General features: G+C 39.4%; 2 protein-coding genes across 8 annotated transcripts in view; one reads left to right on the top strand and one right to left on the bottom strand.

The window, feature by feature from the left end:
* The window catches only part of phf14 (PHD finger protein 14), a 105,694-nt gene extending 94,714 nt beyond the window's left edge, over nucleotides 1-10,980 (top strand). For 2 of the 3 annotated variants that reach the window (XM_017482255.3, XM_017482256.3), the window contains exon 18: nucleotides 10,003-10,980. In XM_017482255.3, the coding sequence (XP_017337744.1) occupies nucleotides 10,003-10,077 (75 nt within the window). In that variant the 3' untranslated portion in view covers nucleotides 10,078-10,980. Of the gene's footprint in view, nucleotides 1-1,399; nucleotides 2,423-10,002 lie in introns of those variants that run through there. The other variant, XM_017482257.3, reaches the window with a different exon arrangement.
* A 3,447-nt stretch (nucleotides 10,981-14,427) lies between these two features.
* The window catches only part of LOC108272422 (uncharacterized), a 28,547-nt gene continuing 25,498 nt past the window's right edge, over nucleotides 14,428-17,476 (bottom strand). For 4 of the 5 annotated variants that reach the window (XM_053684607.1, XM_017480838.3, XM_053684606.1 and 1 more), the window contains exon 7: nucleotides 14,428-17,450. In XM_053684607.1, the coding sequence (XP_053540582.1) occupies nucleotides 16,213-17,450 (1,238 nt within the window). In that variant the 3' untranslated portion in view covers nucleotides 14,428-16,212. The remainder of the gene's footprint in view (nucleotides 17,451-17,476) is intronic. The other variant, XM_053684604.1, reaches the window with a different exon arrangement.

Genomic DNA, 17,476 nt, shown 5'->3' with positions numbered 1-17,476 from the left:
ACACACACACAAGGGAAGACAATAAAAGCAGAAAACACGATAAGGAAATACGTCATACTAATTAGCCAGCTGAATTCTTTGAGGACTGTGCCGGCTTGATAAAGGACGCCAAAGCTCATTAAAGGCAAAGCAGCGTCGTAAATTTGAATTCTTTTTCACCCGGCTTTAGTTTAATCCCACTTTATGAAGTTGACTGTGTGTGTGTGTGTGTGTGTGTGTGTGTGTGTGTGTGTGTGTGTGTGTGAGTGGGAGGAAGGAGGGAGAGCAGCACGGTGAGGCTGCAGGGGTCTCTGTCTCCAACACATTCACACACTCCACAAGGCTTTGATGCCACCTAGGGTTCAGTCTGTATGCTGTTCTTTATCCATCATCCCTTATTCTCACACACATCTGTCCGTCTCTCTCTATTTTTCTCTCCCTGTCTCTCTCTTAGAGTCTCTCTCTCTTTCACTCTCTGTCTCTCTCTCTCTCTCTCTCTCTCTCTCTCTCTCTCTCTCTCTCTCTATATATATATATATATATATATATATATATATATATATATATATATATATATATATTTATTTATTTATATATATGTAAGATACATATATCTTACAGTCTCTCTCTATTTCTCTCTGTGTCTGTCTCTCTTTCTCGCTCTTTCTCTCTGTCTCTTTCTGTTTCACACTCGCTGTCTCTTTACCTCTGTATCTCTTTCTGTCTGGCTGCACATCTCTTCCTACCTGTCTGCCTCTTTACATCTCCCTCTCTCTCTCTCTCCCTACTCTAACTCTCTCTTTCTCCCCCCTCTCCCCCGCCCCTCTCTCTCTCCCCCTCTCTCTCCCTCCTCTACCTCTCTCTTTCTCCCCCTCTCTCTCCCTCTCTCTCTCTCTCTCTCTCTCTCTCTCTCTCTCTCTCTCTCTCTCTCCCTCTCTCTCTCTCTCTCTCTCCACTTCATTTTAATGCTCTTTATTTGCATGGCTGCTTTACATGCATTATTGCTAAAGCCAGTCCAAAACAATCAAGTATATGGCTGAAATTATTAATAAAACATGTAACTACACTTTCATATATCTACTCCTTTAGTACCCTGGTGTGTTATGTGTAAATGCTCTCTCTCTCTCTCTCTCTCTCTCTCTCTCTCTCTCTCTCTCTCTCTCTCTCTCTCTCACACACACACATACACACACATTCCCATTTTAATGTGCAGCCAATATACGGATACTACCAGTAATACTAAAACTATATCTATATACTATATACTAAACAGCAGCAATATTTTTCATGATGTTTGTTTGACATGTCTAGTATGAGTTCATATACACAAATTCTCTCTCTCTCTCTCTCTCTTTCCCCTCCCTCTCTCTCTCTTGCTCCCTGTTTCTCTGTTTCTGTTTAATGGCTCCTATTTTAATAGCATGCCTGTTTTATTTAACTTGATTATGCAGTCTACTAATAGTAGTAATAAACAGTGTATAACAACATTTTCGTATAAATAGCAACAATCATTTTTAGGATGGTTTTATGCGCCGTGCATCTGTTAGAATATGCGATTAGAATAAAGCATGTGGCATTTCATTATCGTACGTGTGTAAGCGGTTGCCAGAGGGCAGGAGTGTGAGTGGCAGGACGCAGTTCCTCCGCTCTTCCCCAAGGAGAGCAGTGGAGATTTCCCACAATGCCGCTGCCTGTCAGGGTGCTCGAGATGGCTCTGCCTCGTGGAGGAAATGTCATCCTGTCTGCAAAAAGAAGAGAGACGTTCTCGATTTATATGAAAAGAGATCTGAAACAGAAGGCACATCGAATGACACCTGCATTTTTGGACAGAATATCCCCAGCTTTCAGACAGAAATGACTTTAGTATAAAAATCACTTAACATCTCGAGCGTGTAGTAGAACACTGTGCTTCGAGTTTGACAAGAACATTTCCGTTTACATTCGGTAGAGAGAGGCCCGTCAGTAGTAATACTTTCTAAAATAAAAGTTTTGTGTTTCAAAAACGGGATAGCAGAATGTATGGGCTTATTTTTACTTATTTATCCATTAATCTAGCTGTGTTTTTGTCAGTTTGTTTATTTATTTATTTGTTTGTTTATTTGTTTATTTATTACAGGACGACAGGATTTAAAAGAATATTATGGCAAACACTTAACCAAAAGTTTTTACCTTGTTTTTATTTGCCTGTTTGTTTGTTTGTTTGTTTAGTACAGGATAGCAGGATATACAATAGTATTATGTCAATCAATATTTCATCCTTTAAATGTCTATTTCATTATTTGTTTGTTTGATTGTTTTATTTACAGGATAGTGGAATGTAAATTATTATGGCAAACACAAAAAGTATTTGCAATTATTTTTTTTCTCTCTTTCTTTCCATTTCTTTGATTATTTGGATTTTGTTTCTTTGTTTTTTAATTACAGGATAGTATGATGTAAAAAAAAAAAAAAAAAAAAAAAGCTCTTAACCTTGTTCCTCTTGCATTCACCTTGTTTTTATTTGTTTGTTTGTTTCTGTACCTGACAGTGGAATGTAAAAAAATATTATGGCAAACACATAATTCTGGTCATTTGCCGTCTTTTTTTTTTTTTTTTTTTTTTTTTTTTTACTTTTTTTTTTACTTTTTTTTTTTTTTTTAACTTTTTTTAACATTACAACTGGATATAAATTATATTAGAAATAATATTACATCAAACAAACCAAAAGCTTTACCATTTTTTGTTTGTTTATTTTTTGTTTGTTTGTTTATTTATTAAACTTTATCCGCATGAGGCCGTCTTTCCAGGCTTTATTTACTTATTTATTTTCAGACTTTGAGCCCCCTCAACCAAAAGCAAATCTCAATAATCAAACTACAGCTGTGTACGCCAAGTGATCCCATTTGCCTGGGACTTCTATTGCCTATTAATAACTGACAGATAGAGTAAAATATAGTCAAATCAAATCACAAACTCTGCAACACTGCTATCATTTGTTGTGCTTTAGATCAATTCTGTAGTAAGCACATGGCAAAAGTTCATCTTTTTTTAAATTTTTTTTTTAAAGGCCTGATTTAGCTGAATGTATTTGCATGACACACATTATTGGTGATTTAAATTGAGTCCTTGAGTTTTTGGACCTGAACACTGGACCTGATATAACGTGTTTGCTGTTTAGAGGAAGAATGTTACGGTAAAAGTTGAAGCTGGTGCTGTGCTGTGTTTACAACAATACTTTACAGTCATCCAAAGTGCAAGACTGATTTTATTAGACTTATTTATTGGATAAACAAATGAGTCGTTCTATCACTGTCCATTAGCTGACTTTATATGTATGACAGTAGATTATATGTATGATGATAGATTATATGTATGACGGTAGATTATATGTATGATGATAGATTATATGTATGACGGTAGATTATATGTATGATGATACATTATATGTATGATAGATTATATGTATGACGGTAGGTTATATGTATGACGGTAAATTATATGTATGATATATTATATGTATGACAGTATACAGTGAGGGAAAGAAGTATTTGATCCCCTGCTGATTTTGTACGTTTGCCCACTGACAAAGAAATGATCAGTCTATAACTTTAATGGTAGATTTATTTGAACAGTGAGAGACAGAATAACAACAAAAAAATCCAGAAAAACGCATGTCAAAAATGTTATAAATTGATTTGCATTTTAATGAGGGAAATAAGTATTTGAACAAACAATCAGAAAGATTTCTGGCTCCCAGGTGTCTTTTATACAGGTAACGAGCTGAGATTAGGAGCACACTCTTAAAGGGAGTGCTCCTAATCTCAGTTTGTTACCTGTATAAAAGACACCTGTCCACAGAAGCAATCAATCAATCAGATTCCAAACTCTCCATCATGGCCAAGACCAAAGAGCTCTCCAAGGATGTCAGGGACAAGACTGTAGACCTACACAAGTCTGGAATGGGCTACAAGACCATTGCCAAGCAGCTTGGTGAGAAGGTGACAACAGCTGGTGCGATTATTCGCAAATGGAAGAAGCACAAAAGAACTGTCAATCTCCCTCGGCCTGGGGCTCCATGCAAGATCTCACCTCATGGAGTTGCAACGATCATGAGAACAGTGAGGAATCAGCCCAGAACTACACGGGAGGATCTTGTCAATGATCTCAAGGCAGCTGGGACCATAGTCACCAAGAAAACAATTGGTAACACACTACGCCGTGAAGGACTGAAATCCTGCAGCGCGCGCAAGGTCCGCTGCTCAAGAAAGCACATATACATGCCCGTCTGAAGTTTGCCAATGAACATCTGAATGATTCAGAGGACAACTGGGTGAAAGTGTTGTGGTCAGATGAGACCAAAATGGAGCTCTTTGGCATCAACTCAACTCGCCGTGTTTGGAGGAGGAGGAATGCTGCCTATGACCCCTGGAACACCATCCCCACCGTCAAACATGGAGGTGGAAACATTATGCTTTGGGGGTGTTTCTCTGCTAAGGGGACAGGACAACTTCACCGCATCAAAGGGACGATGGACGGGGCCATGTACCGTCAAATCTTGGGTGAGAACCTCCTTCCCTCAGACAGGGCATTGAAAATGGGTCGTGGATGGGTATTCCAGCATGACAATGACCCAAAACACACGGCCAAGGCAACAAAGGAGTGGCTCAAGAAGAAGCACATTAAGGTCCTGGAGTGGCCTAGCCAGTCTCCAGACCTAAATCCCATAGAAAATCTGTGGAGGGAGCTGAAGGTTCGAGTTGCCAAACGTCAGCCTCGAAACCTTAATGATTTGGAGAAGATCTGCAAAGAGGAGTGGGACAAAATCCCTCCTGAGATGTGTGCAAACCTGCTGGCCAACTACAAGAAACGTCTGACCTCTGTGATTGCCAACAAGGGTTTTGCCACCAAGTACTAAGTCATGTTTTGCAGAGGGGGTCAAATACTTATTTCCCTCATTAAAATGCAAATCAATTTATAACATTTTTGACGTGCGTTTTTCTGGATTTTTTTGTTGTTATTCTGTGTCTCACTGTTCAAATACAACTACCATTAAAATTATAGACTGATCATTCCTTTATCAGTGGGCAAACGTACAAAATCAGCAGGGGATCAAATTCTTTTTTCCCTCACTGTAATAATAGAATACAATTTTATAATTGTACTATACAAGTCCATTGAGGTTCTCAGTTTATATTCTTTGTCAGAGAAATCACAATACAAAGCCAACATAATACACCAAGTAAGAACTAAAACACCTGGGGGCATTCTGTTATAGGAAAATAATCAATGACTGTATGGTGTGATGCGGCAAGTGGACTTACTGTGACCACGCTGCCTTGTTTATTTTCCACTAACAGCGCATCCTGAAGTGTTTTATTCTCCTTAAACTACAGCAAGTGAGCCAATTAAAATTTCTACTTTAGTAATGAACCACACGTAATACATCTTATCCGTTTATAGTTACATTTAATGTTGTGGAACATCCCAGAAACAAGGTTGTTACTTTTATAACAGCTATAAACGGTCATTCCTTCACCAACCTCTCTTTCTCTCTCTTAAATTTACATTTATATACTCTCATTCTCCACTGCTGTTTATTGTCATGCCTCACCTCATCGTCAAAGTGTTCAGAACCCAGAAACAGGCGACGATTAAGCACCATTTTCATTCTATTTCTCTCAACTATCTCACACTTCTGAGCAGCTTTGCTGCATTATATGCGATCCTGCCAGCGGCAGCCGTGTCTCAGCTGTAACTCACCAACCGAAACGAGTCATCTTCTGTCCCCTGGAGGAAAAAGATGGGAGGAGGGACGATGGGTTGGACCTGCAAATCAGTCCCCAAAGTGTCCAGGGGCACTTCCCCAGGGACATGCTGTAAATCACCAAAAAAAAAAAGGGGGACTATATGGGGATATAGAAAAGGGAGGGGTGCTTTATCCTAACTAAGACATTTAGCATGAGGTGGTTTCTCATTTAAGCACACGAGCGGCCATGGCGATAACGTACGGCGCGGCAGGTAATTGGAAAATTGGCAGGCTTGTCAGGGAGATTTGGTGGATGGCACGGGCAGAGCGGGCACTTGCACGCTCATGAGCTGCGAATTTATATCTGCCCAAGGGCCAGCAGCGACAAAGTGTCCAGAGTTCAGGAAAAAGAGGCGCATTTTTCATAAAGGGCCTCACTATATATCAAAAGTTCCCTCCAGACAGAGCGACTCTGGGAATGTGACACAGCCGTATGGAGCAAAATAAAAAGCCTGCGCACTCTGTTAAATGAATTTCTCTCTTCTGCAGGTCTAAGATTTGAATTATGTTGTCATACAGATTTTGACGGTCCTCCATCAAGGCCATACAACATCTGCTAACACTTTATATAAAGCCTGGATTCATAAATCATTATAACTGTGCTTGTAATTCCTGGTTATTTGGTAACAGTGTTTTATAAACCCAAGTAATGCCTCTTAAAACTCCAATAAAGTGCCTGGACTTGTATAGTGTATGGTCTGTGTGTAGTCCAGTGGTTAAGTTCTATAAGGTTCTGCATGGTTGTGAGTTCAAATCCCAGCAACACAATATAATACACAACACACTTACTTCTGCTATAGTAATAATTCACTGCAAAATAATTATTATTCACAAAAAAGTCAAAAGTAGCGATCAAGAAAATGACTCGTTAGAGTGCTCTTTTTTTTTTTATAATTTACAACACTAATTGAAAAATCTTGTTTTCTGTTCAGTTCTTATGCTAACTAACCAAGTGCCCTATGCTGAAGTGAACATCACCTCCATTATCAGTAGTATACAAAGAAAGCTATCGTTAGCTGGCTAGCAAATTGGTCAAATGCGGTTGAGTTTCACTAGCTTGCTAGATTTGTTGGCAAGTTAACTAACTCATATTAATTCATAAATTTTTCCAACTACCTAATTAGCTATCTACGGTTGAGGTCATATGTTTACATACCCCTTGCAGAATCTGCAGAATGCAAATCTTTTTTTTTTAAATAAGAGGGATCATAAAAATTGCATTTCGTTTTTTTTATTTAGTCCCACCCTAAATAATCTATTTCACATAACAGACGTTTACATCTAGTCCACAAGACACAATAATAACTGAATTTACACAAATGAACCAATTCAAAAGTTTACACACCCTTGATTATTAATACTGTTTGTCGTTACCTGGATGATCCATGAATGTGTTTATGTTTTGTGATAGTTGTTCATGAGTCCCTTGTTTGTCCTGAGCAGTTAAACTGCCCACTGTTCTTCAGAAAAATCCTCCAGGTCCTGCACATTCTTTACTTTTCCAGCATCTTCTGCATATTTCACCCCTTTCCAGCAGTAACTATATGATGTTGAGATCCATCTTTTTACACTGAGGGACTCATACACAACTATTACAAAGGTCCAAACATTCACTGACGCTCAAGAAGGCAACACGATATATTAAGAGGTGTGTGTGTGTGTGTGTGTGTGTGTGGGGGGGGGGGGGGGGGGGGGGGGTTGAATGCATTTTTTATTATTATTATTCTGTATCAGTGATCAAAAATAAATGCAGCAAAGTTAAACAGTGTATTTTATTGAATTCAAGTATAAATAAAAGAACTGTGATAAATTATATTTAAATAAAGTACTATTACAATGAACCGTGTAGTCAAGTACTGTAAAGAGAGTGCATGTAATTTGTTCATTTTCATTCCTGATGTGTATTTGATGTTGTGCATTAAATACATTTGAATGAATGGGATTTGTGAGGCATTTAAAACAAAAAGGTTATAAACCCACAGCATTACAATGTTTTACATAGTGTTAACGCACTTGTACTCCTGATTGGGGTAAGTTAAAGAAATCGTATTAGAAATGGTGAACTTACAAAGAATTGTAAGCATTGTTCAGAAGGTTATTAGAGATTTTAGCACCGAAAGGTTCATGTCATGTTTCAGCAGCTCTTTATACAACGTGTGTACGGTATCAGCCTGAAAATAACACATCGACAAAATAATCAATGAGATGGTCCGTCCGAGATAAGAAAGGCCGAAGTTTCCTAAGAGGAGGTGTCATTTCAGATGTGTGTGTGTGTGTGTGTGTGTGTGTGTGCACGTACGTGTCATACAGCTGCCCTTCCATGGTAGGATGAGGGCAGTGTGTGGTTGGGAATAGGTAATCACACATGGCTGGCTGTAGATGTGTGTATTAACCTCAGGAAGAGGGGATAATTGCATCTGTCAGACTCATTTAACTGTCGAGATGGCCGTCGTTTTCTATTTGTGTCCTCCTCTAAATCTCGGCGAGCTTTAAGTGACTCCGGCATGATGACCGTGCGCTGTTGTATCTTGTGAGTATTTGTTGCTTGGCTGAGGTTGAAAAGGTGGCATATTGATAAAAAAGAAAGAAAGAAAGAATACGCAATAAAGGCTGAGGGATATATTTTCAATGTATCATGGTGTGTGTTTACGACTTTGCAGAAGTGTAGGAATTGAAGTAATTATCAAGATTTTCACTTTTAGCCCTTGATTCAAGTTCATTTATTAAAAACATGGTCTCCTAGTTGCAGTTGAAGAATATGCAGCCCTTCATGGCTGACCGTGCACTCTGACTTCAAACTGGGATTTCACTGTACTTTTCTGACAAATACATCAGTTATCTTCTTAATTCTTAATATTGCATCATATATAATATTCCATTGTATTTTTACATTTCCTTTCTCCAGGTATCCCGTCATGGCGGTATGCCATCTTGTCCCTCACTCTTCAGAATAATCACATAACCCTAGTGGATGAAAAAACACAACTATTTGCCTTTTTTTCGCTGTAAGACATGTGAATAAAAACCTTCCTAATATCTTTGACCCCATTTACACTTGGTCATTTCATGCATCTTGAGTGTTACATACTTGCCACAATCCTGAAGAGGAACAAGGAATACTCCTGGGAATTGTTATATATAACATTTCTCTGCCTGTATAACCCTTGTTTTTTTATGTGGCTGAAATTCCGGCCTAATAAATATCTCTAATAGTTTATTGATGTTAACTATATACATGTCTAATGTTAGCTAAGTCAAATGTACATGTTATTTCAGATTAATGGGCTCAAAATGGCTGCATTTGAAATCGCATACTGTCACAGTACCTACGGCATCCGATTCAGTACCTACTGCTCGGCCGTGTATACCGTACGTACTGATCAGTATATGTGTGTAGCATGAATACAAACCATGTTGACATTGTCACGTGACCTACAACTTAAAAAGAGCCGACACGATACCTTCCGCCATTATTGACAGCTCTTTTGTGCCAGTCCCGATAGCGCAGTGTCCATTGGTTCTTCTTACACCACATTCATCTAACAGATTTCTAAGATCTTCTGATAGATTTCTTTTGCATGTCCCTCGATCCCTATTTAAAAACTAAGGGGGATAGAGCTTTCTCTTCTCCTATGCGTTTTAATCTCATTTTTTGTGTTGTCTGTCTTTATTTGGTTTTATTCTGTTTTCTATTTTAACTTTCTTTACTCTGTTCAGCAGTTTGGTCAGCTTCGCTGTGTTAAATGTGCTTTATAAGTAAAATTTACATACTTTACTTACTTACATTGGTTCCATAACGCAGAATCTCGGAGGAAGCAGTAGGTCATCCGGGTATTTCTCGCCTACTGTTTTATGAACACTGAGAATTTTAACATGGGCATACCTTGACATATTACGGACACTGTACTCCTTTGGCATACTGCTTTTCGCCTACTGAATAGTAGGGTAGTAGGGATATTCGGATGCAGCTCATGTTCTCTGATTACCTTGACAGAAAGTCAGAATTGAGCAGGAAAATCGGATCAGGACGAGAGCACCGGTCAGAACATTGCTAATGCTAAGATTGGGAGGAAAGGAGCGGAAAGGCTTCCATTAGAGAGTTAGAAAAAAAAAACTGTCTGTAATTCCACATGTCGAATGACTCATCAATGCTGTTTTTTTACTGGAGGATACAAGAAAGAACTGTTCTGGCACATGAAATGACCAGCTGTAAACATGATCTTTCTGCTTCTATTCAGGAGGAAGAGGAAGCACGTGAAGCTGAAGAGGAGTGTGTGAAACAGGAAGTGGCTGAGCAGGAGATCCCAAACTGAATTACCTCACTGTCACTCTGTCTACACTGTCAGTGCTGACACCTTCAATTCTTGTTTGAACTCTAGAATGTTGTATTTTCTATCAGATGTGCTCCCAAATACAACATCAAGCCATTTTTGCTGTGCAGATTAACACCGGCTCATTTCCATGTGATCTCGTCGTTATTACATACGTTAAGATTGTATGTGAGAAATTGGAGGTAACTGCACCGACGTTGTCGTTTCAACACCATTTACTAGTTAGAGTCCGTGAACTTACGCAAGTCGCAAACGAACTGACGCAGATCGACCGATTTCGGGGAAATTTATTTTCATACACTAAACAACCATAGCCCAAGCTGAATGTGAACATCCTGTGTGATATATTATCATACTATACTAATGTTGTGTTAACAATATCGTTTCTTTTTGTACAGAGAGAAATTTACTATTGTTATAGTATTCTTTATTCTCAAGTTCCATGTTTGCATTCGGTTTGCATAACTTTATGGTTTTTATCCATCTGCGCGTACCTGTTCTAGATTGCGCACCTGTGAGAGTGATTAATAACACTCAGATATCAGAGCAAACACTATTTTTACATTTGTACAGTACTCTATATGAAATGCTGGGTGTCCTACACACATGGCCTCATATTTTGCAGGTAATCATAAATTTATAAATTCTTGCTTTCATCTGACTGTGTTGCAGATTTAAGAAACACTTTGCCTGCCTCAAGAGTTTACACAAGAGTCTGTATTTAGGTACTTTGTAAATGTGTAATTCTTAATAAACAGTAATAAACAATAATGTCATCTCGAATGCTAAACCAAGCTTCTGATACAGGAGTTCCTGGGACCTTGTGATCGAGGGAAATCAAATTTGGATGTGTATGGTGGTTTAGACATATTAGTTGACTCTTTTTTTAACCCAGCCCAACTACTGACAAAAAAAAAAAAAAAAAAAAAAAAAAACCCACACATACACAACAGACTTTTATAAAAAGTTTTATAAAAGTCTTTGTGTGGGGAAACAAGATCACACGTTTCTAATGTACACACATTATCCACTCCTTAATCGTCTGTTCCCTCTTTCAATCCTTGCAATATATCTTACAATAGAAATGGTTCTGTACACTTACACTTTACCTTTGTTTGTGGAAATTTCTTAGATTCCGATTATTTGCTGTAATACAAGTTCTTGGTGACCAGAGTATTGAAAAAAAAAATAATTAATTATATAACCTAATCTGCCATTAACTGTCCTGTCCGCTGCTTCTTCCCCGAGCATGGAGCAGTGTGATTCCCACCCCAACGGGCGTGTATTAGCATTTGTTGCAGTTCCAATTGTTGACTACTAGGGGCAATAATAAAGCTGTGGAACTGAATGATTGCGCAACATTTGCATCACAATTGCATCATCTTGAAGTCAAATCAATGGAACATCAGTTTATATAGTATGTCAAATAGCACAATTTCTTTTCATCATTGGTCACTCAAAAGAGGAAATTAGCCGAATGTCAGCAGAATTTAAACTGTAACTTTATGAAGATTAACCTTGGTTGAACAGCTGATATATAGCCACCACTGATGCCATTTGCAGGTTTGTGATGTAAAATAACAATCATCATCATCATCATCATCATCATCATCATCATAAACCAATAAGGTGAAATTTAAGTTTAAAAAATAGAAGTTTTTAGGGGGGAAAAGGGGAAAAATGTGTTATTTGGTTGTGTAAGTGGTGATAGCAGGTATTTAAAATGTATCTGACCTTCATATACAGTAGATATATAAAGTCTACACACCCTTGTTAAAATTGTGGGTTTTTTCCAGATTTTTGTTTTTTAAGGAAACTAAAATAATTCATCAGATCTTTTCCTATCTTTCATGTGAAATTCCACATGCAAATGCCACACTTGAAGTCAACTCTAGACCTTCGACAGCTACAATAACTTTGCCAATGTCCAAATGTTTATGGGCCTGACTGCATATGACAAACCTACTCTCAAGCCTAAGATTATATTTTAAGCTAGGACTATGAAGTACTCCTTCAGAAGATGTGAATATGTTGTTGCCAGCTTGTCAGTAATGTTATCTGCATCCAGCTTTGCTGTTTTTCTGTCTCAGAATTGTCTCTATGTTTTTACAGTTTTCCATCTTTCTCCACCCCTCCCTCTCAAAGCGCCTGAGCTACTGACGTTAATGCATTGAGGGGTGTAATTCCGATTTGTTTCAGCACAACTATTAATTTGCCCATTTTTCCAGGCCATGCAGGAGGGGAACCCCTGTAAGGCCATTGAACCATGAAAGACGTTATCTGGAGGGCTCTGTCTTTTTTTTTCTCAAAAAAAAAAAGGATGGATGCCAGCGATTGATGTGCTTGGATGAGGTTTCAACGGTTCCTGAGGCCCCCTACAGCCCCCTTGCAGCCTTTTTCCCAGCATGCCGAGCAAGGAGGATGTCATTAGGACTGTGATAACAGCTAAGGGCATGCTAATGTAGGAGTGCCCCGAACATCCTCGAATGCAGCCAGCCTCTGAATATCAAATAGGATTTTAATGATAAGCACACTCCTGACCAGACCAGAGGCCTATGAAATACACATTTGTGTTAAAATGCTTCTTCTTCTTTTTTTTTTTTAAATCTCTGGACTAAAAAATCTCAAACAAATGTCTGTATTGATCATGTGCATACTAATAGATTTGATTGAAATGGCTGGATTTTCTTATTAATTATAAAATACTGCCAAAATAAAGGACCTTATGTCAGGGCTATACAACTGGCAGTCTGCAGGCCAAATGCAGCCAGTTTAATCAATTCAGACTGGCTCTCTGATCAATTCTGATTACTATTAAATTAATTAAAAGGTTGAAAGAACAAAAAACCCACATAAATAAGTAACCATTTTGCAACGATAATCCCAAATCCTCTACACCTCCAATAAGAGAGCCAAGATCTCTTATACTGACTCTCAGCAGCCAATGAAAGAGATGTACGATCAGGGTTGGTCGGGTTACTTTTTAAAATGTAATCCATTACAGTTACAAATGACTTCATAAAGAATGTAAATCAGTAACATAATCCAAGTCTCGCAATATGAAAGTAATGCAATCTGATTACTTCAAGACCGCATATGTAAGTAAAATCAAGAGAAAAACAATATGATCTAAAATACTTTTATTTAGAGCTTATTTTAAGCTTAAAACATGTTCAATATTTGGATTTGTTTGACTTTTACAATCTTTTGAATGCCCATGATATAAAATAAAATATCAGATGCCATGGTAACCCTAACAAAAGGGTTTCAGAGAACAATTTGTGTTCATTTCTACCAAATTAACCATGCACCAGGAGGTTGCTCATGTGAGTCACAACTGGCAAGAGAGAACCAGAATTATAATCAAGCAGCTGTTTATATTGTGTTATGTCAAAAGATTCATTACTTTGGTTTTAAATGTAATCCTGATAGTCTTCCCATTTTTTACAAAACGTACCTGTAATCTGATTACTTTGTTTTTTGATGTAACTATAACGGATTACAGTTGCCAGTTTTTTATATCCTGATTACATAACGCCGTTACATGTATTCCGTTACTCCCCAAGCCTGTGTGCGATCGATAACAAAAACACCTGTTAGTTTTTATCAGATAATTGGTTGCCGCATCAGTCGTGGACAGTGTGCCACCATGCCACCAGAGGGCACCCTTCCATGAATATTGCACACTTCATTACTCATTACCATTTCCTGTCTGTACAATATTTAAAACATTTGAAGCCTTTATTCTCGTTAGTTCTGAGCTGTTTGTATTGTGATTGGTTTAATGTTTAGCAAGGAACTTTGTTTCCCTTCTTTTGTTCTTTGGATTTGCCCTTGCCTTGTTGATTCTCCATGTGTCTACTCTTGCCTGTAACCTGACCAACCCTTTGGATCTGTGGATTGGACTGTTTATTCTGACATTTTGTGAATTACCTTGACCGGCTTACTGTTGACGATCCTTGGATTTGCATTCACTGTGTTATTAAGCCTACTGCACATGGATCCTAACTTCAGTGGTTTGTTACAGTAATGAACATAGCTGACTTTTAAGGTACTTTTAAAGTGTGAATCCAGGCTACCGGGATGTCACTCAACACTTAAAAGAAAAATTGATAACGAAAATTGAGTGGACAGGAAATCATTCGTTCATTGATATCATAGGGTAGAAGCCACTGTGCTTGCTTTGTAATTAATCTATTTCTGGTGAAGAATTATAACCTGAGGAGGCACTTCAAGACGAAGCACTCAAATTTTGATACCAGTGGTTCTGGATGTTCAGCAGCATAACATTTAAACTCTAACTTTCAGTGAGCACAGCTGGGGTCACTATCATTCAATTCGATTCAATTTTTATTTGTACAGAACTTTTTACAATAGACATTGTCTTAAAGCAGCTTTACAGAAATATATAAACATGTTATACAGATTTTAAAAGTGCGAATCTATCCCAATTGAGCAAGCCGGTGGCGACGGTGGCAAGGAAAAACTCCCTAAGATTTTAAGAGGAAGAAACCTTGAGAGGAACCAGACTCAGAAGGGAACCCATCCTCATCTGGGTAACAAGAGATAGTGTGAAAAAGTTCATTATGGATTTATATGAAGTCTGTTTGGCTTTAGAAGCAGCCGTAGTCCCAGCAATCTGGAATTGGAGTAGATGAGAGCTCCATCCAGAGGCAGGACATCCGAAACGGATCAGGCAGGTCCGGAGAGCAGAAAGGATCAGGATCTCTAGTATCTCCATAAAATCGTGTCTGGCCTGACAGAAGGAGAGAGGTAGAGAAAAGATTATTAGGACTGTGTGCTTAGCCTAACAGAAAGTCTAGTCAGGGTAAGCTTGAGTAAACAAATACATTTTACACCTAGACTTAAACACTGAAACTGTGTGTGAGTCCCGAACACTAATTGGAAGACTGTTCCATAACTGTGGGGCTCTATAAGAGAAAGCTCTTCCCCCTGCTGTGGCCTTCGCTATTCGAGGTACCAGTAAATAGCCTGTATCTTTTGATCTAAGTAGGTGTGGTGGATCATAGAAGACCAAAAGGTCGCTTACATACTGTGGCGCGAGACCGGTTAGTGCTTTATAAGTTAATAATAGTATTTTATAATCAATGCCAGATTTCACAGAATTCTCCTAGGATTTCCTGATACTTCAATGAATCCATCTTGCCTTCCACATGCTGCAGGTTTCCAGTGCCAGAGGATTCAAAGCAGCCCCAGAGCATCACCGAGCCACCACCATGCTTGACTGTGGACAGAGTGTTCTTTCTTCATTCTTTTCGTGCTGAAAAGTTCCCGTTTTTTTCATCGCTCCACAGAACAGAATCCCAAAACTTCTGTGGTCCCATTTTTGTTTACTTCGAATATGACTTTAGCCGGATTAAAGTAATCAATAATCGCTGTTTACATGATAGTTTCTTAATCAGAGTATCGTCTTAATCGTGTATTTAATTTGTATGTTCCTAGTGGCATAGCTGCTGCTTGACAACTATAGGGTCCGGGTTCGATTGTAGCTTGGGATCGGCTATCTGTGCAGCATTGCTGTGCGTGCCCTTGTGGTGTCCTGCAAAGGAGGACGACCAATTGGTTTTTCCAAATTAATCTGCACAGATAACCGATTGCTGGAACTGGCGGCATGTACAGTACGTGTGTACTCTGCTGACAATGAAACTTGCATCACGCAGTGACAGATTTTCTACTTTAGACGCACGTGCCTTGAGATCTGTTACCACACTCTTACCACTAGCGCTATCCTCATCCTCATGATCACTGTCCCAGTGTCGCTTGTGGTTAGTGAGTGGAGTGTTAGACCTACCTGCCTTGAGATCTGTTACCACACTCTTACCACTAGCGCTATCCTCATCCTCATGATCACTGTCCCAGTGTTGCTTGTGGTTAGTGAGTGGAGTGTTAGACCTACCTGCCTTGAGATCTGTTACCACACTCTTCCCACAGGCGCTGGCTTGCTGCTATGAGGGAGAGGCCAAATCTGAAGAGCCAACCTTAGGTTTTTTGCAGGCTGTTGGCTTCTGGTGGCTTCCTCCTCATCCTCATGGTCACTGTCCTGGTGTCGCTTGTAGTTAGTGATAAAAGTGTTAGACTTACCTGCCTTGAAATTTGTTAACCCACTGTTTCCACTAGCACTGGCTTGCTGATATGAGGGAGAGGCCAAATCTGAAGAGTCAACCGTTGCTTTTTGGCAGCCTGTTTGCCGCTGCTGCTGCTGCTGGCTCCTACCTCATCCTCATCATCACTGTCCCGGTGTCGCTTATGGTTGTTGAGCACAGTCTTAAAACAGTGTGGCTCTTCATCTGTCAGATCTGCGATCAGACCACTGTTCCTGCTAGTGCTAGCACACTGATGTGAAGGAGAGTCCACATCTGAAGAGCCAACCTTTGATGTTTCTGCTGGCTGTTTGCTGCTTCTGGCTTCTTCCTCATCCTCATAGTCACTTTCCCAGTGTTGTTTGTGGTTGTTGAGCCCAATCTTAAAACAGTGTGGCTCTTCATCTGTCAGATCTGCAATCAGACCACTGTTCCTGCTACTGCTAACATGCTGATGTGAGGGAGAGTCCACATCTGAAAAGCCAACCTCTGATGTTTCTGCAGGCTGTTTGCTGCTTCTGGCTTCTTCCTCATCCTCATAGTCACTTTCCCAGTGTTGTTTGTGGTTGTTGAGCACAATCTTAAAACAGTGTGGCTCTTCATCTGTCAGATCTGCAATCAGACCACTGTTCCTGCTACTGCTAACATGCTGATGTGAGGGAGAGTCCACATCTGAAAAGCCAACCTCTGATGTTTCTGCAGGCTGTTTGCTGCTTCTGGCTTCTTCCTCATCCTCATAGTCACTTTCCCAGTGTTGTTTGTGGTTGTTGAGCACAATCTTAAAACAGTGTGGCTCTTCATCTGTCAGATCTGCAATCAGACCACTGTTCCTGCTACTGCTAACATGCTGATGTGAGGGAGAGTCCACATCTGAAAAGCCAACCTCTGATGTTTCTGCAGGCTGTTTGCTGCTTCTGGCTTCTTCCTCATCCTCATAGTCACTCTCCCAGTGTCGATTGTGGATAACATTTGTTGTACCAGTGTTCCCACTGGTGCTACCATGCTGATTTGAGAAGGAGCTAGAGGAACGTAACTCTCTATCACTGTTGCTGGGTTTACCAGGCATAGATTTCACATCACTAGCTCCTATCAGATCAGAGTAAATCTTGTCTTCAGAATCCTCATTCTGAGACGGCGATGAACTTCCAGAAGATCCACAGCTACTGGAAGATGACAATGAGCTTCCAGGACAGCCACACAAAATGCATGAGAAAGGGTCCCCCTCACCGTACACTGTGTTGCAGGTGAGGCATTCTATATGAAGGAAATAAATTGTGGCA

The sequence above is a fragment of the Ictalurus punctatus genome, chromosome 12 (assembly GCF_001660625.3).
Source record: "Ictalurus punctatus breed USDA103 chromosome 12, Coco_2.0, whole genome shotgun sequence".
Taxonomy (NCBI): domain Eukaryota; kingdom Metazoa; phylum Chordata; class Actinopteri; order Siluriformes; family Ictaluridae; genus Ictalurus; species Ictalurus punctatus.
This window is presented reverse-complemented; position numbering and strand designations above follow the sequence as displayed.